Source organism: Callospermophilus lateralis, chromosome 3 (assembly GCF_048772815.1).
Source record: "Callospermophilus lateralis isolate mCalLat2 chromosome 3, mCalLat2.hap1, whole genome shotgun sequence".
In the NCBI taxonomy this organism is placed as follows: Eukaryota; Metazoa; Chordata; class Mammalia; order Rodentia; family Sciuridae; genus Callospermophilus; species Callospermophilus lateralis.
The window spans coordinates 146,003,588-146,029,438 of NC_135307.1; the positions used below are offsets into that span (position 1 = coordinate 146,003,588).

A 25,851-nucleotide genomic window follows, 5' to 3' on the forward strand; every position below is an offset into this window, starting at 1 on the left:
AAGTAGCTCAGAGGTAAAGCATCCCTGCATTCAATCTCTAGTATAAACAACAACAACAAAAACACTGTATTGTGAACTATGACTTTCTTGAAAATTCATCTCTAGAGATAAGCAGCAGCACAGCATATTTTTAAGTATGTCAAGGCCTTGCGCAAAATAAAAGCACTACTCATGACCCCATGGACACTTTCATTATGTATGGCATGTGTTTTCATGGTGCCATAATCATCAAAAGTGTCCAATAGGGCTTCTCTGCTCTGATGATTCTCTTTCTCGATAAGAATATTTTGTATGTATTTCCATTAAAAATTAAATTTACTATTAAAAATTAAACTGTGCTCTTTACATCCAACTCATGGTACTGACTGTTAATTCTCAACACTATGGTTGACAACATAGTTTAACTATTAACATTTGATATTTTAGATTGTAATATGTATTTGTAATTTGATATTATCCTTGGGATGCTGTATAAACTGTCAACAGAGCAAAGAAATAATCCAAAAGAATCAAATCCTTTGCTGATCAGCTGGAAGAGGTATCTTGCACAAACAAGGTAAACCATGAATGATGAACCACTAAGAAAGGAGATCTTTAAATCCACAAGCAAAGAATATGTACTTACTTGTGATGGTTGCCTTGTGGAATGCTTGAAAAAGTTCTCTAAGGTGGTATTTGGTGTAATTTTTTTAACTTCCTTTTGAATGCCAAATGTTTTTGCTAGAGGTGTAGCAACAAACCTACAAAAATATGAAAAGAAATGAAGCTCAATATCTCAGAATGAATCCACAACAGTACCAGAAAACTAGAGCTGTAACTTCAGATGCTCAGGGAAAAATCCATCATTTGATTGTGTTGTGCTATAGTTTGGATGCTGAATGTCTCGCAAAGATCCATGTGTTATTTTGGTTCTCAGGTGGCACTACTGGGAGGTACTGTGGATTTCTAAGAGGCAGGACCTGGTGGGAGGTTCCTAGATAATTGGGAATATGCTCTTTTGCTTCCTGATTCATGAGGTAAGTAGTTTGCTCTATAATTTCTATTTGATTCTTTGTTATAATTTATATTTTTATTACTTTACTGACATTGTTGATTTGATAACACATTGTTCTCACACTTTCATTTAGTTCCTTTTTAACTCATCTGCATTTATTACTCTTTAAAGCAGAATATTGACTTGGGTACTAAACATTTCCATTCACAAGCCTTACTGACTTTCTGATTGAACTCTTTGTAATACTCCTAGGGAGGGTTAAGTTTTGTTCCTCTCAATAATTTTATTTGGAAAGCAAGCCCTGAAGAGGCCAGCCAGTTGTTTCAGTTTAACATACCTGGTTCTAGAGCACTAGTACATGCACAATGGCATAGAAAGTTTAAAAAGTGGAATCTAACGAGATGAAACTCAAGCCATTTTAACAAATATTTTTCTTTTAAACATAGAGGTCTATCTTGGAGCACTTTAGGAACAAAAGATTTGGTCTGGTCTACTAGGGATACAAGTTGGTAGTGAACACTTTAGCCCACAAAGTTAATGATAGGTTACATGTTTTAGAACAAACATCTCAACCTGTTAAAAAATAAGCCAATGTGAAACTAGAAAAAGCATTACTAGCTCTGCATTAGTGCCTAAAGCATCACAGTATCACTTAAAAGTATAAAGAAATCTTATCTTCCCTCAAGTAGTTATTGTTGTGCCATACAGACTGTTTGATAAATGTTAATAAAAACAAAGAACAAAAAAAATCCTTGAAAACATCAGGAATGAAGGTGAAGTAGGGGACACATGTATGAGTGGTTCTTCAGAAGCTTAGTCTACTTCTTCCATGCGCCATGTGTCATCGTCTCCTTCCAAGGCAGCATCTCTTCCATTTTACAGCAGCTCTGGTGTCATCAGCAGTGGGGTCACCCTCATCAATACCTAGACCAAGTTTGATCATCCTGTAGATCCTGTTAGCATGGGTCTTGGGATCTTCCAAACTGAAACCAGAAGACAGGAGTGCAGTTTTATACAGCAAGATGACCAGATCTCTCACAGACTTATTCTTATCAGCCTCTGCCTTTTGCCTTAAGGTCTCAATGATAGAGTGGTCAGGGTTTATCTCCAGATGTTTCTTCGCTGCCATGTAGCCCACTGTAAAGTTGTCTCTCAGAGCATGAGCTTTCATGATTCTTTCCATGTTTGCTGTCTAGCTATACATGCTTATGATGATACAGCGTGGGAGGTAACCAATCAGTTTGACACACCACTTTTTCAACCTTTTTCTCCAAGATGTTCTTCATGAACTTGCAGAGGTTTTCAAACTTTGTCTTTTTCTCTTCCTGTTTCTTCTTCTCTTTTTCATCCTCTGGAAGCTCTAAGCCCTCTTTTGTGATGGACACTAAAATCTTCCCCTTAAATTCGTTCAGCTGTTGAACACAGTACACATAGATGGGCTTGATCATATAGATCACTTCCAAACTATGTTTCTGAAAATGCTCCACAAAGATAGAGTTAGCTACCTAGTCCCTGGTCTCACCTGTGATATAGTAGATGTGTTTCTGGTTTTCCTTCATTCTGATGCAATAGTCCTTGAGAGAAACTATCTCATCCCCAGAAGCAGATGTGTAGTATCATAACAGCTCTGAATACTTCTATCAATTTTGAGAGTCTTCATGTATTCCAAGCTTTACATTTTTAGAAAACTGCTCACAGAATTTTTAAAATATTTTTAGTTGTAGATGGATACAATACCTTTATTTTGTTTATTTAGTCTTCCTCCCTTCCTTCCTTCCTTCCTTCCTTCCTTCCTTCCTTCCTTCCTTCCTTCCTTCCTTTCTTTCTTTCTTTCTTTCTTTCTTTCTTTCTTTCTGTGGTGCTGGGGACCCTGTGCCTCAAATATGCTAAGCAAGCAGTCTACCACTGAGCCACAACCCCAACAAGATCATAGGATCTTTTGTACTTCTCTTTATCTTCTGCCAGTTCAATGAACAGTACTAAGCATTTTTTAACCAAATTCTTTCTGATGACTTTGAAAATTTGGCTCTGTTGCTACATTTCATGGAAAATATTTACAGGAAGATCCTTGGAATCCACCACTCCTTTAATGAAGTTCAGATATTCAGGGATTAGCGTCTCACAGTTATCCATGATGAAAACCCTGCATACACACAACTTAATGTTGTTTTTGGGTGTGTGAGAGACTCCCCACTGAGGTTAAGTTTCCATCGGAATTCCCTCCCCCTCCCCCTCCTCTCTGAAGGGCGCCAAGCCCAAGAGCGCCAAATTCAAAAGTTTTCTTGACCAATCCCCATGGGACACAGTGTTGTCTGGCTGTTCCTGAGTCTCCCTATCAATCAGCACCTGCTATCTCACCTATGCAACCCTTCTTAAGCTGAAGCTTGCAAGTTCCCGCTCTCTGCCCTCTTCCTCTTCTTTCTCTCCTTTCTGCTTTCTCTCTGCTCACCTCCTCTCCTCTCTCTGCTCTCTGCCTCTCCTTTTCTTCCCTTTTGGGCAGCCCCTCAATAAAATCTCTTGTTTGAATCTCAGTCTCAGGTGAGTCACTCGCCTTTCAGTTGTTCTTTTTCTTTCTGTTTTCAAAGAGGTCAAAAGGAACACATCTTGGGACAAAAAGAAGAGCTCTGAATTCCAACTGTCCTTCAATGGAAAAATGCTTCACTGCCAAGTGATCTCCCCAATTGGTCAAACTTTCATACTCTTCATTAGTGATATTGTCAGGATTTCTGTCCAAACAGGTTTTGTTTTGTTGAGTTCTTCATGATCAATGTACTTCTCCTTAATCTTTTTATTCTTCTTCTTGTCACCATCCTTCTATTCTTCTTCTTCATCAGAACCAACATCTTCATCTTTAGGTTTGTCATCAGGCTCCATTTCTTCTTTTTCTTTTCCTCCTCTGTATCTTCTATTCTTCAGCCTCATCATCACCGACTTCTTCATCACGTTCCTTCTCCGCAAAGAGAGTAATGGGGATAGCCAATAAGCTGGGACTGCTTCTTCACAATCTCTCTTATTCTTCTCTCCTCCAAGTACTGAGTTTGGTCTTCTTTCAGTTGCGGGGTAACCTTTGTCCCATGACCCACTGGTTCCCCTGTCTCAGCCCTGAGAGTGAAGGAGCCTCCTCCGATGGGAATCCCAGGGATACTGCTCATCATCTTTATATTTGGTGATCACAGTCACTTTCTCGGCAACCAAATATGCAGAATAAAAACTGACACCAAACTGTCCAATCATGGAGATGTCTGCGCCAGCCTGTAAAGCCTCCATGAATGCTTTGGTCCCAAACTTGATGATAGTACCAAAGTTATTGATCAAGTCAGTCTTGATCATTCCAATTCCAGTATCCATGATCATGAGGGGTTGGTCTTGTTTGTCTAGAATGAGATTAATGTGCAGCTCCTTCCCAGAGTCTATCTTACTGGGATTGGTCAAGGTTTCATATCTGATTTTGTCCAGGGTGTCTGAGGCTTTGGAAATCAGCTCCCACAGGAAGATAGATCTCTTTGTTTGAGTAGAAAGTGTTGATGATCAATGATATCAACTGAGCAATCTCTATTTGAAGGCAAAGGTCTCCACCTCCTCCTCCTCCTCCACATGCTGGTCTTGGGTCTGGGTCTTCTCCGGCATCTAGGCTGGTGATGTCATGAGCTCCACGGTATAGTAACACCAGGACACTGAAGCAATTCTCCTTTAATTCTTAAGTATGTTTTTTTCTAAAATTTTGAACATGTTTAAAATAGCTGATTTAAAGTCTTTGTCTAATAAGTCCAACATGTAGACTTTCTCAGGGACACTACATTTCTATGTGTAGGACATAAATAAATAAATTTTTTATTTCCTCATGTGACTCCTAAGGTTTTGTCGGAAATTGGATGTTAAATAATGTAAAGTCACTACTCTGGAAATCAGACTGCCCTCCCTTCTCAGAATTTTTTGATTGTTTATTTTTATTTGCTGTTGTTTAGTTACTTTTTAAAAACTAAACTGTGAACTCTGTATTCTTTGTCATGTGTGGACACTGAAGTCTCAATTAGGCTAGCTTAGGAGTCAGTTAATGATAAGACAGAGATTTCCTTAATGCCTAGAAACATTAAGTGGCGGTGTGCGTGTTGGGGCACACCTTCAGCATTCAGCAGGGCATATAACTATGCCCTAGCCTATGCTCACTATTTACACAGAACCTAAAGGTCATTCAGAGGTGAGAGTTAGGGCTTTCCCAGGTTTTCCCCAAGTCATGGGCATGTCCAAATCATAACACTTAAAAGTGGCCTTCTGGATTGTCAAAATATCGCTGTCCCTTATGGACACTTCATTTCTCAGCTTTTCGTGTTAAGCTTTTTCACTAGACTATAATTTGCTCTGATTATTATCAATTGTGTCACAAAGGTATGAAACTAATCAATTGCCACAGATTATTTTAGATAAACATCCCCAAAGAAAAAGCCTTTTCACTGGGTGAACTCTGAGTCAGGTCTAATAGAGACAGCCTTCTTAGAAGTGTCATCCAGGGAGCTACCAGGCAGGTCAGATAGTGAAAATTCCCTAGTAAGATGCTTTGAAGGAGCTCCAACTCTGTTCTGTTCCCCTCATTGGTTTTTTTAATGAAGTATTTGCTCAAATCTTTTGCCCATATTTAAAATCAAGATACAATTATTGAGTTATAAGATTTCTTCATATATACTGAAATTAAGTCCTTTATAAGATATATGTTTTACATACAATTTCTCCCCATCTGTGGCTTGCCTTTACATTCTATTTACATTGTCTTTTTCTAAAAAAAAAATAATTATTATCCAGGCATGGTGATGCATACTGTAATCCCAGTTATTTGGGAAGCTGAAGTATGAGGATCACAAGTTTGAGGTCAGCCTGGAAAACTTAGTGAGACTTTGCCTCAACCAAAAATAAAAAGGACATGGAATATAGCTCAGAGGCAGAGTGCTTGCCTAGCATGCATGAGAACCTGGGTTCAATTCCCAGTATCATGAAAAATAAATAGTTAAATAATAATTATTAAGGCATTCTTATATATCATATAATTAAACCCTTTCAAGTATATAAATTAATGACTTTATAGTAAATTTACTAAATTATACATTACCATGAATCATTTTTAGAGTATTCCCATCACCCCAATATGATCCCTCATGCATGTTTACTGTTCCTTGTTTCTTCTTGAACCTCCCTCGGAAACCACTTATTTATTTTATATCCTTAGAGCTTTACCTTTTCTGGATATTTGGTATAAGTGAAATCATATAATATATGACCACTTGTGTCAGGCTTCTTTCATTGCTTGGCAGTTCATCCATGCCATAGCACTTATTTGTAGCTCATTCCTTGTTATTGTTGACAAATAACCCAAGGTATGGAAACACACTCGTAGTGTCTTTTAAAGAACAAACATTTTTAGCTTTTTCTTAAGAGAAACAAATGCATATATATAAGCTTATCTTCTTTCTTTTTATTTTTAGTTGTAGATGGACACAATGCCTTTATTGAATTTATTTATTTTTATGTGGTGCTGAGGCCTAGTGCCTCACGCGTCCTAGGCAAGTGCTCTACCACTGAACTACAACCCCAGTCCCTAGCTAAGCCTATTCTTATACTTAGATGTTCTAAACAGCTTCATTTGTGATAGCCCCCAAAGTCTAAACACAAATTGATATCAATTAATTAAAGCATAAATAAATTATAGAATGGTACATCCATATGTTGAAGCTAGTCAACAATAACAAGGAATCATTGATACGACAACATGAAAAATATCCCAAAAGCATTATGTTAAATGGAAGAAGTCAGATACAAACAACTATAATCTCTCTGATTCCCTTTATAGGAAATCTTATAAAAGGCAAAATTACAGCGACAGAAAGCATATCAGTGATTATCAGGGTATAGTAGGGGATTAACTGAATAAGAGGTAAAGGGAAGTTTTAGGCTGATGGAAATCTACACCATAATCATGGTGATGGCTGCATGATTGTATTTATTGGTCAAAATTCACCAAATTTTGGATGAACTATATGTGAATAAAACCTTGATAAAGCTGATATAAAATAATGGGATATCTCTATTCCTTCAGTTCTGATAAAAGTTTAGTTTCTACTGGGTCTATTCTTTTCTAGTACTTATTTAGGAGAGTTTCTGTGTTTAATTAAATTCAAGACATTTAAGTTAGGAATGATCATTTAGCCCTTTATTCATTTTTTAATATCCATGGGAGTTGAATGAAAAAAATCTCATAAGATAATGGGATAAAGTGTATAAATCTGTTCAACTTCCAGATGGACTAAGGTCCTTTGGAAATGGCCCATGAATTTCAGAGACATATAAAAACAAGCTAATTATGCACCAGATGTACACAGAAATGTGGATAGAGTATAAAACACTGTGCTGAATTTTTAACAAAAGAATAAGGTCTTAGTGCCATTTCATTTATGTCAACTAACCACACATGCATGTAAAGCACATGTTTTCCTTGGTCACACAAATAAAGGACCATCAGATGCATTGGAACACAGCAGGGAGAATGGGAGTATGGAATGAAATAAAAAGGCAATTAAGAAAAAAGCAATTTAAATCAGTCAAAAGAACTCTTATTCAGAGAAATGTCAGTGTTATGCCTCTGATATTTGCAGAATATTGTTAATTAACTCCCCTTTGGCATAAAAGTGCCCCCCTCCAAAAAAAATCAACTCAGAGAAACTAAGATATCCTTAAAATTAACTAAATCTCAAAAAATTTATTTGACAGGATTTTGGAAAAATAATAAAATTGGCTCATTTTTCCAATCTATTAGTTAAAATTTTTTATTGGTGAAAACACCCATTGTTTTTACTAGTAAAATAACAAATATGAATGGTTTCATATGGTAGTGTTCTCAATCATACTGACTCAGTGCTCTCTCTTCAGATATTAGAAATGAAGAAATTTGGAGGGACAGAATTAAATTTACGCCATCAGGGAATGAAACCAATTTCAAAGCCAAATGAAGTAGAGATTTCTTTCTAGAAGATCATTTGAGAGATAAGTATAACAAGCTATAATACTGATATGAGAAACAAAGATATATAAAATCATCAGTTTAAACAAGAAAGAGAAATGTGGTCCTCTTTATCAGTCTTAAGGAGAGAAATAGCATTTTTAATAGAACAGAGAAAGTATATAAATACAGTAATCTAATTCAGTTCTAGCCTTTCTTTTCAAATAAATATAGAAAATCAGTCATCTGCCAAGTGTGGTGGCACATACTTACAATCCCAGTGCTGAGGAGGCTGAGGCAGGAGGAACACAGTACAGAGCCAGCCTTAGCAATTTAGTGAGGCCCTAGATAATTTAGCAAGATCCTGACCCAAAATAAAAAATAAAAAGGTCTGGGGATGTGGCTCAGTGATAAAGTGCTGTGGGTTCAATCCCCAGTACCAAAATAAATAAATAAATAGAGAGAGAGAGAGAGAGAGAGAAAGAAGAAAATCAATCACCTTACATTAGTATAGATAAATAAGAACAGGTACTTGATTAAATATCTGTTTCAAAAAGGGAGAGAAGAATGAAGCACATAGTAACTACTAGATAAGCTGAACTTATGCTAAAAGGGAAATTTTAAGTCTTAGCTCTAGTAGGGAATTCAGAGATTAACTTGCCTAAACTTTCATTTTATTGATATGGTAGGATAAAAGCCAGAGTAAGGAAAACGAGTGGTATACTTCTTTCATGTAAATGATTCCAACTTAGGTTATTTAGCAGGAAATGAGTCCCTTAAGTTCTGTAGTATTGCAGAACTGAGACTGTAAAGATACCCCATTCCGACATCAGTCAGCCCCTCTTTGTCTAACACTAGTCTTTCAGCAGCCAAAAGCTTAGCAATCCAAGATTTCTCCCTTTATTTTCAATATTCTTTTATAGAATAAAAGAAAGGCAGCACTAGGCAAATATTAAGTATGCAAATTTAAATACTTCCATAAACAGATAAAGTAGCCTATTGGCATAAGATCGACTCCAGTCCCTAAGTATTCAGAGGCTCTATGAGCAGGGTTGTCCAGAGTTCCATATATGAAAACAAAATATCTGAAGCAATGCAGGTCTCAGATAGCACTCGATTCTAATGTGCCAATTTTGATACTATTTCCATTTTACACAGCCAGTAACAACTATTCTTATGTTCCTATAAATTACTATAGATGACTTACTCCACTTCCCCTATTCTTCTTTAAAGAATGAAGGACATTCTGTCCCATCATGACCTTATAGTGCTGAGTGAAAATAGTAGAGGTGGGCAATCTATATCTTACACAATCAAGTACAAGAAAAAGGTGACCTTTGACCTTCTCACCTCTGCTTGGACTTACAGGGCCATAATTTACTCAGAGACAATGGGTTTATCCTCTAAGTGTTGAACTCTCAGTAGTTCAGATCTTTAAATCACACTTTGAACACATAAAATAATGCATAGAAGACAAGTCGTTGGAAACTACTAGTCTTGACAAAATATATATATATATATATATATATATATATATATATATATATGCCAAAAACTAAAACTTGCAAAAAAAGGAAATCCTAAATACAAAACAAATGTCAGTCCTTTTCAAGTTATCTAATTTTTGTTGTTGTTGTTGTTGTTGTTCCTTTCTTACCAGTTCTGTCTCTCCACTTTTACTTTTCTGGGAAGGAATATTATTTCTTGATATTAAATGGCTCTTGGCTAGGAATAAAGGACAAAAATGAGCCAGCCATATCAAAACCCCTGGTCACTTCAAACAGTGAGAAGATTTAGGAAGTATAGTCTAGGACAAAAGAAGATTTCTTGTGACAAATATATAATAGAATATGCTGAAACAATGTCAAACTTATAAATTTAAGACAGTTCAGAAAATTTCACATTTTTTTGCAGTCATCTATTTAAAATATGTCTTCTTTGTTCCCCAAAGATATTCATTTATTCTCTTCTGCTATCTGTAGTATTTCATTGTGAAAGTCCAAGAAGTAGGAAAACAGAAAACCAAAGCCAACACCAACCTAAACCTGGTATAGTAGCTGTGAGTTCTGGTCCTAGATGTACTCCTTACTTACCTGTGCGAGCCCCAACAAGCTACTCTTTTCTCACTTTCTCACCTGAAGACTGAGATCATCACTTATGATTTTTTATACCTCTTAAACTATAAGTTCTGTCAAATGCAAGGCGTAAGCAATATTGTATTTATGATGTAAATGACTTAATCTGTTATAAATGATAATAGAAGTTTGAAACAAATGTACTTATACTTTAGAATGTGAGGTCTCTCTCTCCCACGTTAAATGTTTCTTCCTTCTATTGCACTAAAAGGGATATATGGGATTGGTGGAATGGCACATAATTTTCTGTAATGTCACAGAATGGAAAAAGCTAATGGTGAGTTATTAGAAGTTAAATTCACAAGGAGATAGAAAAGAAGATACAAATTACTCTTAATCCCTTGAGAAGAAAAAACAATGGTCCTAGGAATTTCTTCCTGATTGTTCTTGGAGTAGCCAAGACCAAAACATAACAAGTTGGTCCTCCACAGCTGTGCTGTTTTAGCAACCAAAATAATTTTCTGGCTCACTGTCCATATCAAACTCTAAAAAATGAAGCTGCCCACTGAAAAGTAGGAAAATCTGGGATGGAGATAAGTAATAGACTCCAATTGCCAAATTCAAAGATCACCAGATACATGCAAGAAAAAACAAATCAAAACAAGTATTTCAGATTAGTAAAGAGTAATTCTCTATTTTAAGCCCAGTGGCAAATGCTACTTTATTTATACATTTTTTGACAAATCCAACTATGTGTGCAAAAAGTAGAATTAACAGCTAAAAAGGAAGTACATTTCAAATGTGCTCTGCCAAGGGTACTCAGCTCAGGGGCTTTCTCTTCCAATAGCAACAGCAAGCCATTGACCAAAGTGAAGTTGTATTTGGAAAAAAAAAAAAAGCATTTGGCAAGTCTATGAAATAGAGTTGGTCAAACTAATTCTCAAGATAAGGACCCTACAAATGGTTATAACATATGATCTATATTTTAGTTAATCTCAGACAACAAGATCACTATCAGAGTTTGTCTTAGGTTTCTTTAGCTCTTGAGATACAAGTATTATTTTTGTTGCAAATAAATTAATGTACTAATAACAGTTTTTTGAAACAGAGACAACTACAGAGATTAGAAATGGACATTTATCTCTTCTTATCAGAACACAAGTACAAGTTTAATTAAAGGTTTAGAAGAGGACTGGGGATGTGGCTCAAGTGGTAACACGCTTGCCTGGCATGCATGGGGTACTGGGTTCGATTCCCAGCACCACATAAAAATAAAATAAAGATGTTGTGTCCACCAAAAACTGAAAAATAAATATTAAAAATTCTCTCTCTTAAGAAAAAAATTTAGAAGAAATATCTAGTTAAATTAAATCAACAAAAAGAAAAAGATTACTACTTTCTGAGAAAGTAAATTGATTTTTTTCTTTGATTTCCTTATAATTTGAGATGAAGTGCAGCTATAAAATCTTTAAATAAATCTTTAAAATAAGTGATACTATGAGGCAATATGTGGTTTAGTCTTTAATAAGCCATTTCTGTTATTTTACTGGCATTTTACAATGACAGCTCATCTCTGAGTCACAGACTGTTCTTACCTTGTCTCTCTGGGAAAGTACATGTATTGTCAGAAATCCCCACTCAGTGGAAGATAAACTGGGTTCCCATGTCATTGACATTAATAAACTCTGTGATCTTTAATCTTTTATTAGTATTACTATTAACACGTATTAATTGTATAAATCAATGGGACTCAATGTGATATTTCCATACATGCTTACAATGTGTAATGATCACATCCATTCACTCTTAACCTATCTTGATCTCACACAGCGGTATCCACATTCCTCAGTTTTTCTTGGTCAGCCTCTAAGTTTTGTTTGGTGTGTACCTGACGGCACAAACTCCCTCTCAGAGTCTTTAGCCCATAAGTGGCAATCTCCAAATAAGAAATTCATTAAGGACCACACCAAATCTAAGACTTTATTATCTAGGGTTGGAGCAAGGAAGAGGAATGAAGGGAAGACACAAGTGCTACTTACTTTTCAAAGAAATGTCTGATGATCAGCAAAAGAAAAGCATATGGAATTGTCATATACAAATGAGAAGGTTTGACAAAGACGAGTCCATCATGATCTTCAAGATCTGACCACTGTATCGTTGGAGGAAGCCAGAACCGTTCCAGCCAGAACCATTCCTTAAATGTCTGAAACATTCTGCACAAGTAAAAGGAATACATTAGACTGCCAAATCAACACTTAAGACAACATTGAGCACCTTCACTCAACATATCCAAATCAGACTAATTTTGAAAATAAAGCAAAAATGGAATACTACTACTATATCATTATCATTATCATCATCAATATCATCATCATCATCATCACAGTACTGGGAATCTCTATCCAGGGGCACTTTATCACTGAGCTACATCACTAGCCCTTTAATTTTAATTTTTTTTTATTTTTTGTAGTTGTAGATGGACAGCATGCCTTTATTTTATTTGTTTCATTTTTATTTAGTGCTAAGGATTGAACCCAGTGCCTCACACATGCTAGGCAAGCGCTCTGCCTCTGAGCTACACTCTAGCCCCTATTTTTTATTTTGAGACAGAGTTTCACTAAGTTGCCAGGCTGGTCTCCAACTTGCAATCCTCCTGCCTCAGCCTCTTCAGCCTCCTCAGTCTCTAGATTTATAGGTGTGCCCCACTGTACCCAGCCTGGATTATTATTACTTAATGGGCTTCATGACCCCTCATTGTATTATACAAGAATTAATCTTTTAATACTCACAGAACAATTTGGCTATGGCATGGAAGTTTAACATACTTAGTCACTTTGAGTAGCACACATGTAAATATTATGGTTATGTATTTTCCTGTTATATGCACCTAAGATATTAAATTTTTTTTAATTTTAGATTTTCTATGACTTCAAATGCCAAAAGTCAAGCACCTGAAAGCTCCAAGTATGTATAAGTCTTCACTTATACCCTAAAAAATTTCCTAGAAGAAATATTACAAGGAATTCAAATTAGCACATGTCATCAACTATTTATGGAGACTATTACTTATGAAGCACTGTGCTAGGCACTGAGGTCACAAAGATGAATAAGACAAGGTTCCTGCCTTGAGAACTGAAAAGCCTTGTAAGCAAGACAGACATTAACAGGCGACTACAACATACGTTTTTTAAGGTACAATAAAAAAAGTATTTACAAGGGTAACCCAGGGTGCTACAGGAAGAAGATGGTGGGCACTGAACCCGGCCAGGCCATGTCATGGAAAGATAACTGAAACACATGGTCCTTGAGATATCTTGAATAAGAAGAGGAAATAAACCAAGAAAAGTATGAAAACTAGGAATGAGGGAGTAGAATGCTTAAGAGAAAGAACTATGATCAAGTACAGAACAACATAGAATTAGATTCTGTAGAAAAAAATTGCGGTTTTCCTCTGTTCTCACACCAAAACAGTCAACACAGAAGACTTCTGTGACCCCAGAAGGCAGAGACGTTTCTCCTACCAGCAAGCAAGCAGCTCTGCAGCAGTGGGCCTTACTGGTTGTCCTCCAATTAAATTCTATTTTGAAATTACCTACCTGAAGATAATGTCAGACCTCATAGCTTGAGAACTCAGTCCCAAGACTGTCATCCTGCCCCTACTGTAGATGCCAACCTGAAAGCCCAGGGTGTTTTATGTGTGCTTCTGGCAACTGGCTATACCTGGTGATTCCCACAACCCCCTCCTTGGGTTCCATTAATTTGCCAGAGAGGCTCACAGGACTCAGGAAACACATATGTACATTTCCTGGTTTATTATCAAGGATGCTGATCTAGATGCTTTGGGCAGGGCAATGGGAAGGTATGCAGAGCTTCCATGCCCTGTCTGGATGTACCACCCTCCAGAAAGTTCCACATATTCAGTGTCTGGAGGCTCTCCAAACCCCATCCTTTCGGAGGTTTTATGGAGGCTTCATTACATAGGCATGAAGGAGTAGATCACTGGCCTCTAGTGATGGATTTAACCATCACTCTCCACCTTCCCTGAAGGTTGTGGGGGGTGGGCTCTTTCCTGGGCCCATCCCATCCTGAGGCTGCCCTCAGTGAACTCATTAGCATACAAAAAGATACTAACAATTCAGAGACTCCAAGATATTTTAGGAATATGCCAGGAAATGGGGTTGAAGACCAGATATAAAATTCACAATATCCCTTCGAAGTTTTAATCTCATTGTTTAGGCTGTGATCATTTTGATCTTGGCTTATAATGCTTATGTAGGGGTTACCACTATAAATATGTGCAAACAGTGAATCAAGATGTGTTAAAAGCCATTATAACTGTAACACACAACAGCCAAAAGACATTTAAAAGGAGACAGAAAGAAGACAAAAGTTGAGGACAGCCCCCTGGAAAATGTAGTTCAAACCGAGAATAAATCAATAAATAAATTATTCACTCTTCCCTCATGTGCTGTCACCAAACATCAATTATTGCAGCTTTGAGAGTGTTAAGAACTCCTTTTTTTACATCATACACAAAAATTAACTAGAAATGAAGCAAGACCTAAATATAAAGTCTTAAGTTATAAATATCTTAGAAGAAAAATACAGGAATAAATCTCAGCGATTTATTCGAATAAATCTTGGCTTAGCCAAAGCATTCTTCCATATGACACAAAAACCTAAGCAACAAATGAAAAAATAGATCATGCCATCAAAATTGAAACTTTTTCATTTCAATGAACATCATCAAGAAAATAAAAAGACAACCCACATGATGAGAGGAAATAGTTGAAAAGCACACAACTGATAAGGCATTTGTATTTAAAATACATAATCCTTACAAATCAATAATAAAGAGACAAGTACCAATTTAAAAGTAGGCAAAGGATCTGAACTGACATTTCACCAAAAAGGATACACAAATGGCCAATAAGCACAAGGAGGAATGCTCAGCATTACTAGTCACAGGAGAAATGCAAATCAAGACTGCACCCAAAGACACCCTTCACACCCACTAGAGGTTGTAATGAAAAGATAACAAGTGTTGGTGGGATATGCAGAAACTGGAACACTCAGACACTGCTGATAGGAATGTAAAATGGTGCTGCTGCTCCTGTGGAAAACTACCCGGCAGTTCCTGGAGATATTAAATACACAGTTACTATATGACCTAGCAATTCTATTGCTAGTACTACTCAAGAAAATTGAAAGGATTAATGTTACAAGTTGTATTATTCTTGAAAATTTTATGCTGCCAACAAGCTGGGCACCGTGGCACATGCCTGTCATCACAGTGGCCGGGGAGGCTGAGGCAGGAGGATTGCAAGTGCAAAGTCAGCCTCAGAAATTTGGTGAGGCCCTAAGCAACTTAGTGAGACCATATCTCAAAATAAAAAGAGCTGGGGATGTGGCTCAGTGGTTAAGTGCCCCCTGAGTTCCATCCCTGGTACCATTCAAGAAAGAGAGAGTCCAGAAACAAAAGGCTATAGATTGTATAATATGTTGTATGTGAAATGTTTAGAATAGGAAAATCCATAAAGATAGAAAGTAGATTAGAAGTAGATTAGATATTCCTGGGGATGGGTGAGAGGGGTGTGATTGGAAGGGAATGGGAGGTGACTTTATAATAGAATTAGAAGCTGCTTTTAGTAGAAACACTGACTCTTCATTTGGACCTGCAGATACCCAATGGGTAACTAAAAGCAGGATAAAGCTTGGCATCGCTACCTTCATTTTGTATCTGTCTCCTTTATTACCTTAATGTTTGGATCATATTTCCACTCAATTTTATACATTGGCATATCTTGATGAATCATTTGTTTATCTAAAGCTGGTAATCCACACCTTCAAAGCTTAAGAAAACCAAGATAAGAGTATTTTCTAGATTTGCAGGAATTGGAATATTGGAGTATTTTCTAGATTTGCAGGATAGGAATTTGGGAATTAAGGAAAAGATACTGAGTCTCAAAGGAAGTGCCTGTAAACCACTGAAGTGCAGAAAGCACCCACAAACAATTGCCACTCCTGAGCAACATGCCCTTGGTCCATACCCTTGAACTGCATCCTTGACCCAAATCCTTGCAACATGAGGGCAGTGCACAGCACAGGTAAAACTACCAGGAATTATATAATTCTACCCTGGGTTCATTTCAAATCCAGCCCCTAGCACCAGTCATCTATAAATATTAACACCAAGGGATTGCTGTGTCTTCCTCTACAGAGAGCCCACATTTGCCTTTGAGTGTGTATTCCTTGCTTACCCTAAAGGCATTTCTGTCCCAATCTTTGAATATGTATCTACTTTCCTAAATAAACCTGTCTATCCCTTTGGCTTGTGCTGTATTTTTCTGTCACATATTGCCAAGAATTCCACTGGTCCTGAGTCAAGGTCCTCTTCTCTCTGGGAACTCCTTGTACCTTTCTTCAGAGATATGTTTTCTCCCATGACCCAGAGACATTCAACTTGCAGCTTTTATAATGCACACTCGAAGAGTGATGTACACCTATATATCTCCAGCCATTGCCCTACACCTTTCAGCAACAGCAGAACCTTGAAGGCAAATCAACCCAGGAAGAGACTCCCCTCCAAGCAAGAACAATCAACTCATGATGAGCCAGGAATTTAGGGATACACAGAGAACACCCAATTTCAAAAGAGAAATGCCCATAAATCATGGGAACACAGAAACAACTCCTGAGCAACCCACTCTGTGTTACCTCCCTGCCTTGTTCTTATCTGCAGTTTCCTGATTGGCTAATGAAAAAGCAAACCTGCAGGACAATCACAAGATATCTGGAGGAAACATTCCTGTATGGAGCGTGTGCATTAAAGACTTTGGTGAGTGAGAAACGACCCTAGCCTCATTACAACAGTAAGATGCACACCACCCTGGATGGAGATTGAAGACGCTAGCCAGACATGTGATGTATCATGATTAGAACATAAAAGGGCAATGTGCAAGCACAAGGAAAAACTGGCATGAACTTGCATAACTCTGTCCTGGCTCAACCTCTAGTTCAGCCCCCCCCCCCCCCAGTTGCTGTTCTCTTCCAGGATCACAGGTGTGAGAGGTAAGCATCCTGAACAGGAAGTGGAGATTGTCCCCTCAGGCAATGACTTCTCCAGAGCCACCTTGCAGAATCAGAACTGATACAACAATCAACCAGACCTCCATTTGACCAGTTATGCATGCCTCTCATCCTTTGCCCCAATTCTTCCTCTATTTAAACCTAAAGCTCATGTCAGTACCCCAAAAGCAGGGCTGAGATGTTTGATCTCAGATGTTGTGCCTTCCCAAGGTAGCCATATTGATTAGAGTTCCTACTGGCTTTTCACCACTACATTTGCCATTTGGATTGGGGGTGAGTGGCCAGATCTGATTTGTTGGGACCCAGCGTCCAGCCTCTGGCCTAGGACTCTGGTAACAGCTTGTGAGAAAGTATATCATTTATTTTAGGGGTTATGAAAATATTCAAAAATTGTGTGGTATTGGTGGCATGACTCTATGAAGATAAAACATTGATTTGCACACTTTAAATAATGTGTAGTTTGTGAATTACATGTCAAAAAGAAAACAAAATGTCAACACACCTTCTTCTCAGCTTTATAACTTTTTAACCTTTTCCCCCCTTTAAATCCATGTAGCATCCTGAACTTCATGCTAGAACTCCCTATTATTTCATTCACTGGGCTTAAGTTTTACCTCCCAAATTCATCCAAGTCAAGCCTGTATCTACAAACCCCAAAATAAATAACTGAAAGAAAGACTACATTCAGATTCAGACTTCAGCAAGATTTTAAAGTATTTCTGCAGGGGAAAACATTGTATGCCTTAAAAAGCAAAAACAAGGGCTGGGGTTGTAGTTTGGTGAGAGTGCTTACCTAGCAGCATTCATGAGGTCCCGGGTTCAATCTCTAACACCACAAAACAAAACAAAAACTCCCCTGAAAAATGAGCTCTCCCAGATGATAGAATAAGTGTCCCCTAGACCTCCATAAGTCAACATGTTAGTTCTAGGCTTGGGCTTTAATAATACAGGTTGTGTCCCTCCAGTCAGCCTCTCTACCACCTCCTCCCCCCAACCTGTTTTTTCCCCTCAAGATGAGATCAGAGGCTAAACAGAGAAATGAAGTTAAAAGACAGGGAACAGGTGCTCTCTTCTGATCTTCCATGCCATTTCAATCTATTACCAGGAAACAAAACACATTCTCTTGATCCCTTGATAACTGCTCCTAATGCCACTGTCTGTGCTAATCCATAACTACCTCTGGCATTCTTTATAGTCGCCTTTCTCTGACCCTAATTTATAGGAGAGGCCACTTTGGAGGTAGCTCAGCACCCCGCCCACACAGAAGAGGGAAAATCACTACTATGTGTGAGTTGGTGCAATGCTCTGCCCACCATGAAACCACAAGCACAGTTCTCTATCCACTTCCATCATAGTGGGCTTAGGCACCCCAAATTGGATGTTTTTCTTGACTTTGGATTCAGAGAAGTTAATGCCACCCAACAGCAGCACATGGTATCCTGACCAGGCTGCTGCTGTTACTGCTGAAAAGATAGTTGCTTCTGAGCTTCTTGACTTTCTGAATTGCTTTGGTTTCCACTGTTGTCCTTGTCTGGTACACTAGCTCTCCTTCATTTGTGTCACCTCCATTAAAGTCCTTTGTTTAACATGCTAAGAAATAAGAGGATTCTGTTGCCTACAGCTAAGATCCCTGACTGACACACCTGGTATCTTCCACAAACTCCTTTAGTAGAACTGGCAGTTCCAATTCAGTAGTCCAAACCTTAAATTTAGCAGAGTTGCCTGTTCTTAAGATTTCCTTCTAAAGCTTACGTAGAGAAGCAGAATTCCCTTGCATAGCCAAGGACCAGAAGGCAGACTTATTAGACATTATCCACTATTCCTCTATTTAGCCTCTGGTCTCATCTTGCAAACGATGGACATTCATTTGTCCCTTTACCTTCTTCCTTTCTCTTCCACTTTTACCTCTGCTTTGCCTAAGTTTCAAATATTACAGTGGCACTCACAGCCACTGAATAATGTTTGGGTTTCTTGTTTGTTTGGTTGATTTGTTGTCGTTTCTTTATTTTTTCTTTCCCTTTTTCCCATGTAAACAGGCTGCTGACTTAAAAAAAAAAAAAAAGAGGCTGCTTGCTTCCCTCATACAGCTTTAAAAAGATGCTTGCTAATGACAGAACATCATACCTATCCAGTAAGAAAAATGATAAGTTTATACTGGGATGTTTCACCAATACCAAGATAGAAAGAACAACTACAAAATATTGAAATGGAGAGACATCTGGATTTTAAAAGCTCCTCAAATTACTACTCCAAAAAATGTCCTAAGCATTTGAGGCAATGCAATGTTTCTGTCATTTAGGGATCCTAACTTTCACCTTTTGGTCAGTCTGAAAAGCTCACTGACTCTAATGATAAACTCTTAGCCCATCTGTCAGCTTTATTCATTTGGCTTACCACTAGGCTTTTCTGACAATTGAAAAATAAACTGTTAGAGCCAGGCACCAGCTATTTGGAAAGACCAAGCAGAGAACACTTGAGGCCAAGACAGTCTGAGCAACATAGCAAGACCCTGTCTCAAAATAAATAGATAAATAAACTCTTCAGCATCTCTGCTTGGTATTTTCTTGGAAGCAAATGTATTTATTTACTCTTTAGTTATTCCCAGTTCCTTCATTTTTTTTTCCTTTTCAGCTACCTAGTTCCTTTTTCTCATCTGTTGAGCACTTTCTGATTACTGCAATTTTTATTGATGTAAAAAAATTGAATTGATATAAAAATCTGAAGCTATTTTTTTAAAAATAAGAAATATTTTAAGAAAAGTATGTGCAGTTTTTTTTTCTTACTCTGGGTAAGTATTTGTAATGGAGGGGGCATCTCAGCCCAGCTGTGCTTTCCTACCTGCTAATGCTTTAGAAGTTTCAGTAATTAACAGTCTTTTTATTATTTTTATTGCAGTACTGGAGATAGAACCAGGGTCTCATGTATGCTACACAAGTGCTCTACCACTGAGCCAAACCCCAGCTGCTGCAGAACTTTTAAAACCCATTTTCAAATCCAGCTGCCAAAAATCCACAGGAAGACAACCTAACTGAGACAAGAGTTTATGGCTCATTATTATCTGACCTCACAGCTATAGAACCCAATAGGGTGAGCCATTTCCTCTGACCGAACCATTAAATTTGACCCCAGGACTGAAGAAATAAAACCATTTGGAAAAAAAAATCTAGGCCACAAATTTATCACTATTTGAAGCAACTTTTTTTGTAAATTACTCAAAAATATGACACTACAACTACTGTGGAAGTAAAAACTCCATGTCAGGCTAAGGCATCAGATAGCTTTTGGGGACATCCATCCAATCCCTTCTGTGAGTGCCATATCAGCTTTGAAGGTGCCTTTTACAGGATATGGGTCTTGATAGAGGAGTGACAAAAAAATACTTCTACAGAAGAAAATCTCTCTCAGAAGACAATAACAAGGAATAGGAAGGTGGGAGGCAAATCACAATGAAGTAAAGATGTATTTTTGAGGGATGAAGTAAAAGAAAGATATTCTTGAATCAATATTCACAATCTCTGAGTATTACTATGGCTGGAGGAGGTGAGAATGGGTGATAGCTTTGGGGACTAGGTGACTAGGTAGGTTATAGCTGGCCCAGAGTTCTCTGATGAAGAGAAACTCAGCTCCATTAGAGTTAGGACCTTGTCTATCTTAGTCACTATGTTCTACCAAGAGCTGGCCACACAATAACTATTTGATGCATGAATAGACAGGAGGCTTACTGATAACTGGAGTCTATTTGGGAACAATAAGGAGTGATACCATACTTAAAAATGACATTTAACTTTATCTACAAACAGTTTCATTTTTGTTAGCTTTAAAATAATTCTTAAAACTTGGTACTAGGGTCAGGTAAACATGATTATCTACATCGAGTCTGTTTGTGTTTTCTTTGGAACTAACTATACAAACCCAGCCCAAAATACTGGTTATTGTTTAAGATAAGACAAAGGAAAACATTAGCAGCTACTTGCTTCCTGTGAACAGTATCAAGAACAGGGCCAACTACAAATTCCAATTCTAAAAGCATCTAAAATTGTGCCATTTCAAATGAATGAGACAATGCAAAATGATAGAACAACTTAACCCCAAAGGATATTTATTGTGACTTAATTAGTGAATTAAAATCCTATAAATGCCTGGGCTTGCAGCTGTAAGAAAACTGAGGAGAAAATGGAAAAGAAAAAAAAACTCCTATACTTACTATTGAGAAATTAAATTTTAAAACACAATTTTAAGCAATTTTCTCATACTAAATTTTACAGTTATATCAATTTAAAGCTGAAGTAATTCAGAATAGATTCAGAGATTAAAAAAAGAAAAGTTCAAAGAATTTGTAACAAAAACGTGGTATCACCTCAAAGATGTCATTGAAGGGTGTCATAATGTCCCCAAGTATTCATTTATCCTGTCTTTGAGTTACAGACCCCAGCCTCCACACCAGGGATTGAACTCAGGGGCACTCAACCACTAAGCCACATTCCCAGACCTATTTTGTTTTTTTATTTAAAGATAGAGTCTCACTGAGTTGCTTAGCCTCTTGCTTTTGCTGAGGCTGGCTCTGAATTCACAATCCTCCTGCATCAGCCTCGCAAGCTGCTGGGATTACAAGCATGCACCTCCGCACCGGGCTCCCACACCTCAGTTTTACCTGGGCACATAACTGCCCTGCATGTGAGGCAACATTTCCCAGTCTCCCTGTGGCTAGATGTGGCAAGCCACAGGACATAGGAGTAGAACTGAGGTGGGTAATCTCCTTAAAGACCAAGCTGCAGGTTCTGGTTCTTCTCTTCCTGCTTGATAGCTGGAGATGAAGATGACAGGGCAGAAGCAATCTATGCAGCCAATTGGCTCATTAGTCCTGGCCCATTTGTATCTGGACACTCCCATACAAAAGAAATGAACTTCTGTCTTACCTGAGTCATTGAATTACAAATTCTCTTTGTTATAACAGCATACACTTTAACTCTAATTAATACTTAGGGAAAGGTATAAAGGAGACATAAGCAAGAACTATACACGGTATTGCTTCCAGGTAGATTATAAAATCTGTAGACTTTTACTTATCAAAAAAAAAAATACTATTACAAGAATAAAAACAGCAAGCTGCAGACTGTGAGAAAATCTTTTAAATATTTGCAACACAAAGAACTGGTGCCAAGAATATGTATCTTTACATATAAAGATATATAACTTAGTAAAACATAAATCAGGGGAGCTCTTCTATAAGAAGTCTATCAGGGACCGAGGTTTCCACTAATATTCTGCCTAGTGAGGAGTAAGTAGTTAAGTATTTGCTCCACCTATAAGGCTTCTTGTATGGAGCTTGTGGTAGTTATCAATTTAATGCCTCTTAGGGACAAACTCACTATTTGGCCTGTTCTGGGAAAATGTACTGAATCCTTTTACATACTTTCTTGTTGCCAACTGGCTCCAAAGCTTTGTCCGTAGAGGGTAGTGGAGAAACATTTTAGTTCCTAGTTGTGGAAAGCTCACAATGAAGGGCTCCAGTGCCCCCAGCAGCCTGCAGAGTCCAATCCCTCACTTGAGGGCCTCAGTGAAAACAAACAGCCCTCCCCAGAATCCTAGAGGACAACTTTATGGCAAGTTCCAGAGGGCTGGCCTCCAGCAAGTTCTGCTGGTACCAGAAAGACTGCGTCTCAGGGCTCAAAAGCCTCTTCTTTGGGTGCTCACTATCCCAGGGGTTGTGCCTGCTTCCTACATCTGCTATTCTTATATTCTTTAGAGTTCTTCTCACTGGCCATACCCTGGTTATTCCAATCCTGATTGGACCCAGTCTTCCTTAATGGGAAAGCCAGCCATCTTAATGTGCTTACTCTAATACTAGAAGGCTGAGGGTTTCTTGAGAAAGTTAAAAAGACCTCTGAAGTCCACAGGATCGGGGGAGCCATCTCATTTTTCCTCCAATACTTTCTGTAGCATTTGCTTATAGATTAATGATGACTTGAAGTTTCATGAAGATTTAATTTCACCCTTCTTCTCCTGCTATTCTAAAACTTAGAATGTATCGGCATTAGCCGGCTATCACTAGAAAGTGATATGAAGACAATAATTTTTATATTACTAAACACAGTTGGGATATTTTCCCAGCAAAGCTAGTAACCTCGTAAAATGCCAGGTAGGCACCTGGAATCTGTCTGGGGTCAACGTCCCTATTACGACAGAGCTGTTCCCTACTGCTCTTTTCTTTCAGCCATACAATGAAACTTCACAGAAAGCCTTGCTATAGCTTGCTATCCATCAGCTCCTTCAGTCAGAGTTCCTGACTGCTACTGTGTGTAGGAGAAACTCTGCCCAGCAAAGGTTACTCCAGAGGCCTATTGTCCAAAATGACTTTGACTTGTCTGGTGACAGCTCCCTCCTTCCCTGTCCCCTGCACACTCTCCTGAGATTCTTGTAGGATAGCCCTGGATGACAGTGCCTCTGCCTACTTCTCCAGTCATCCTGTGTCACCCCTCTCCTCACTCTTGGATCTTGCAGCCACAACTGGATCTTCATTCTGACCCTTGAGGACAAAGCCAGAGGTCCCTCTAGCCTTGCAGCAAGTCCACAGACTCTTCTCACATATCTTCACCCCACTCTCCTCCTGACCCCACAAGTCTCTAGTTTAGTGTCTAGAAAGTCTTCATCCAGGCTTTTTAAGACCTCCACTCCCCACCAACACCCCAAAGCTAAATGAAGGACTCCTATGAGGTACTGCTGTCATTCCCCACTCTTTTTCTTCATAATGTATCAAATTTGTAATTTTATATTTGTACATTGACTTTACTAAGACCTGACTCTCTCCCTAGGCTTCAAGATCCATGAAAGCAGAGACTACCCTGTAGGATTTGTATATCATGGGAGGAGAATAACACATGGCCAAGTACATGAACTTCAGAGCCAGGTTGCCTGAGACTAAAGTCTAGCCCTGACAATTAACTAGTATGAGCTCTTGAATAACTGACTTCTCTCAGTTTCCCTATTCACCAAATGGAGCTGGCAATCATACCTCTCTGCAGGGTTATTAGGATGAGTCTGTATATAAATACTTATAAACCATTTTATTACATGTCTGCTAAATGATAAATTGGAATAAAGCTATTAAATATCATGAAGTTGTTCTAAAGAAAGAAATTAAATGAATTTCAGGTCCTAAAATTCTGTAATTGACATCAATTAAATTAGAAGAAGTTATTTAAAGATAATATTTAGTGCTAACTATGACATAGTAAAGCTATTACATACTTTTGGAAATTAGTGAATTTTAGGAGTCACTAAAATGATTAGGCCTTCCTAGGAAGATACATAGAACCAGATGAAATTTTTCCTTTAAAAACCATAGTTAATATATTAATAAATATATAAAAGCTACAGTTAATAAATAAATTTGATGTTAGTAATATTCATTTTTTTAAAAAATCAGTACAATTTACATTTTAAAATATTAATTCCAGGCAATAACATTAAGAGAATGTTAAAAATTATAAAATTTATCAACCTGAAAAATGATTGTGACATATTAAAAAATAAAACATAAATTCAAGGTTATATTTATGAATGATCATATAATGGCACCTGGTATTATTATGTTATGCAATTTTTTACATATATGTATATGTATGTATAAAAGACAAAAACTAGAAAGAAACATCAAAAAATAATTGAGCTAAAATTCTAGTTCGAATTTGTAAAATAACTGTTAATGTTGATTCAATATTAAAAAATGTATAATTTTTTTCTTATTTAATGATTTAAATCAAGAAAAGTTAATTTAACAAAAACCAAACATCTAGTCCAAACTTTTTATACATTAAGAAACCGAGTCTCAAGGAAATAAAATTGCTTTATATCTTTATTTTATTTTTATGTGGTGCTGAGGATCGAACCCAAGGCCTCGCACTTGCTAGACTAGCACTCTGTTGCTGAGCCACAACTCCAGCTTCTTAAAATTGCTTTATTTAAGCAAACCAGTGTTTTTTCCACATAACCAGTTCCTCTGATGGAAAAGTAATCATGTGATTTATTTCACATTAAAACCTTTAAGAGACTAATTTTTTTAAGTAAATGTTTTTATACATAAAATTTAATGGCCGGGCTGGGGATATAGCTCAGTTGGTAAAGTGCTTGCTTCACGTGTATACACAGCCCTGGATTCAATCCGCAGAACCACACACACATAAAAAGTTAATGGCCAGAAACAGTGGCACATGCCCATAATTACAGTTACTCAGGAGGCTGAGGCAAGAGGATCGCAAGTTCCAAGCCAGCTTGAGCAATTTAGTGAGAACTTGTCTCAAAATAAAAAGCAAAAAAGGGCTGGGGGCATAGCTCAGTGGTAGAGCTGCCTGGGTTCAATCCCCATTGCTGGCGGGGTGTGGAGGTTAATAACTTATTTGAATAAGGCAAATTGGTTATTTTCATGAAAGTTTATCACAGCATTTTTACACATGTGAATAGCTAACTATTTGGAATCTTGTATCTTAATAATTTCCAAGAAAATTCAAAGGCATTAGAAGGTAGGCTCTTAAGATCTACCTATAAACTGACTTTAGAGTCTGGAAGTCTAAAGACATGAAGTTACATGAGATAATTCCCCCAAAATGTTCTCCTTTCTAAAGTTTCTTCATCTCTGCCCTCCTCAGCAACTGGACAGAAACAGCCAAAGCCCTGCTCAGAATGGAGGGAGGTAAGTGTGCCAGGAAATT

General features: G+C 37.6%; 1 protein-coding gene and 1 pseudogene across 1 annotated transcript in view; both read right to left on the reverse strand.

Annotated features, from left to right (window-relative positions):
• Cers3 (ceramide synthase 3) overlaps window positions 1-12,266 on the reverse strand; it is a 78,693-nt gene extending 66,427 nt beyond the window's left edge. The window contains exons 1-2 of the mRNA XM_076848850.2: window positions 12,094-12,266; window positions 626-740 (exon numbers count right to left, since the gene is read on the reverse strand). Of these exons, the coding sequence (XP_076704965.1) occupies window positions 626-740; window positions 12,094-12,266 (288 nt within the window). The remainder of the gene's footprint in view (window positions 1-625; window positions 741-12,093) is intronic.
• On the reverse strand, window positions 1,808-4,621 carry LOC143394260 (heat shock protein HSP 90-alpha-like; annotated as a pseudogene).
• Window positions 12,267-25,851: the final 13,585 nt, after the last annotated feature.